Source organism: Triticum dicoccoides, chromosome 1A, assembly GCF_002162155.2.
Source record: "Triticum dicoccoides isolate Atlit2015 ecotype Zavitan chromosome 1A, WEW_v2.0, whole genome shotgun sequence".
NCBI classification, from domain to species: Eukaryota; Viridiplantae; Streptophyta; class Magnoliopsida; order Poales; family Poaceae; genus Triticum; species Triticum dicoccoides.
In genome coordinates this window covers 565,869,065-565,871,265 of record NC_041380.1, presented here as the reverse complement: position 1 = coordinate 565,871,265, position 2,201 = coordinate 565,869,065, and the positions used below count along the sequence as shown (strand labels likewise).

General features: G+C 47.8%; 1 protein-coding gene across 1 annotated transcript in view; it reads right to left on the bottom strand.

The window, feature by feature from the left end:
* Positions 1-1,862, bottom strand: part of LOC119355492 — a 3,793-nt gene extending 1,931 nt beyond the window's left edge. The window contains exon 1 of the mRNA XM_037622306.1: positions 1,170-1,862. Within this exon, the coding sequence (XP_037478203.1) occupies positions 1,170-1,862 (693 nt within the window). The remainder of the gene's footprint in view (positions 1-1,169) is intronic.
* Between the last annotated feature and the right edge of the window lie 339 nt (positions 1,863-2,201).

The window sequence follows — 2,201 nt, the reverse complement described above, 5'->3', positions numbered from 1 at the left end:
CCCCCCTCTCTCTCATATTTTGGGTCAACTGACTAACAAATATGAAGTATACCCTACAAAAAGTGTACTCTTGGATATGTATTCGAACAGGTTTTCCACGGTATATTTTTTTATGAAATATAGTTTACATATTATTGGTCAAATCTATGGTCAAATTTTGAGCCAAAATAAGAGGAGGCCTAATAAACCAGGATGGAGGAAATACAAGATTAATGCACACTTCAGTAATTTAGTTGCAACTGTACATTGCACAATACTTCCTATAGCTATAGGTCAACATGTAAACTCACAAAATAGCATAGCTTGTACATGTAACAACTCAAAGTGTTACCATCTAATCATCCAGGAAAAAAGGAAACTACCACTTTGTTTTGACTTTTGATAGCTCAAATTGACACAAGACATCAAAATGATCTTGAAATGAGCTTTCCAAAAGGACGTATGTAGAATGACATATTAGCTACTTATCCAACTCACTTATGAGGTCCCAATCTAACTTTCACATTTTGCAGCTCAGCCCAAGAATGCCAATTTTGTTGAAGAGATATGTCATGTGCAGATTAAAGAAAATGTAGCAAAATCTATAAATGCTGCAATAAGATGAACTCACACTATATGTCCTGTACATGCACAATTGCACACACGGGCCATGGATATGCACTGCAAGCATATATTACATATCCATCTCTTTTGAACAAACATATGCTACATTGTTCACACAATTTATGAGCACTTAGCTTAATAAGAAAAGCAAGGGGTTTCTCTAATGCACCAGATCTGATTTAAACAGGCAAAAACAGATCACGCAAAAAGAAGTTGGTATTAGAAGTTGGCCCTGCTGTTCGAATCAGCACGTCCAACAGAGACCGGTTTAACCTTTTTATCTAGTAATAACTATTTCACATGACAACTCTACCTTAGCATTTGAAGGGGAGTCAAGTCTTGACAATCAAACCTAAGTTGTTATATCCAGTTTGCCAACTAAAATGCCAAAATTCCTTGGATTCTGACTCAAATATGTGCACAATATTGCCTCCCTTGCAAACTGTTGTTTCATGTCAGTCTAATAACCTATGAACAACCAAATCCATGCATTTTTCCACGGACCCAAACTAATCAATTTTACAGAAACACAAACACATCAAGCAAAGCATTGAGCGAACGAGGACCTTACGGAGCAGCCGCTTATTGCCCTCCTCCGCCTCCTGAGCAAGCCTCTCCAACCTCCTTAGCATCCCGGAATACATCTCCTCCGCCTCGGTTGCTTGCTCTCCGATGTTTGCTCGGGGAGGCGGCAGCCACGGCATTGTCGACTCCGCCGTGAAGGTGTGGCACTGGTACTGGCCCCGGAAACGCGGACCCACGTTGACGATCGTGAGGGAGGTGGGGACGAGGCGGGAATCAACAAGGAGGAAGGCGCGGTGGTCGAAAGAGTGGATGGAGAGGTCGGAGGCGACAGAGGGGGCTAAGAGGAGAAACACGACAGGGTGGGTGAGGGCCAGAGATTTGGAGAGGGAGCGGGCGACGGCGGCCTCGCGCATGGAGGGGCGGCGCGTCGCCCACGCGCTGCGGCGGGAGGAGAAGAAGCCGACGGTGGCCGTGCCCGGGCGGGCGGGGGAGTAGGGCTTGAAGCAGTCGAGTGCGTTGGAGAGGACGGAGCGTCGGGCGAGCGACGAGTGGCCGGTGACGTAGATGGGTAGGGTTGGGGCGGGATCGTCGTCGGGGAAGGAAGGGGGGAGGGCGGCACGGCCGAGGAGTATCCCGTCGCAGTCCCCGCCAGCGGCCGCACAGCAGTCGAGGAGCGCCGCGAAGGCCTGAAAGGAGACGGAGAGCTTAGCGGCGTCGGCGTCGGCGGCGGCCATTCCTGGACTGCGATGCGATCTGGGGTTTGGCCGTTCGAGGGCTGCTTCGGCCTTCGGAGCGTGTACTTATCGGTTTATCGATCGGTCAACTATTTTCCACTTCAGTGTCAGCTTTTTAAGTACCGTCAGATCTTTATGCAACGGCTCAGATTCGTCCCCACTCGTACATCCGCAGTCACCACACTCTTCACTCCTGTACATTTTTTTGATGGATTCACTCCTGCACTACATTTGAAGGTGCTTATACTGGTGTCACAATTGTCATGTTGCTCTTTCTATGTGACGGTGAAATGGCGAGAGATTGGAGAAAGACATGCTACTTGGTTTTTTCAAGAGCTG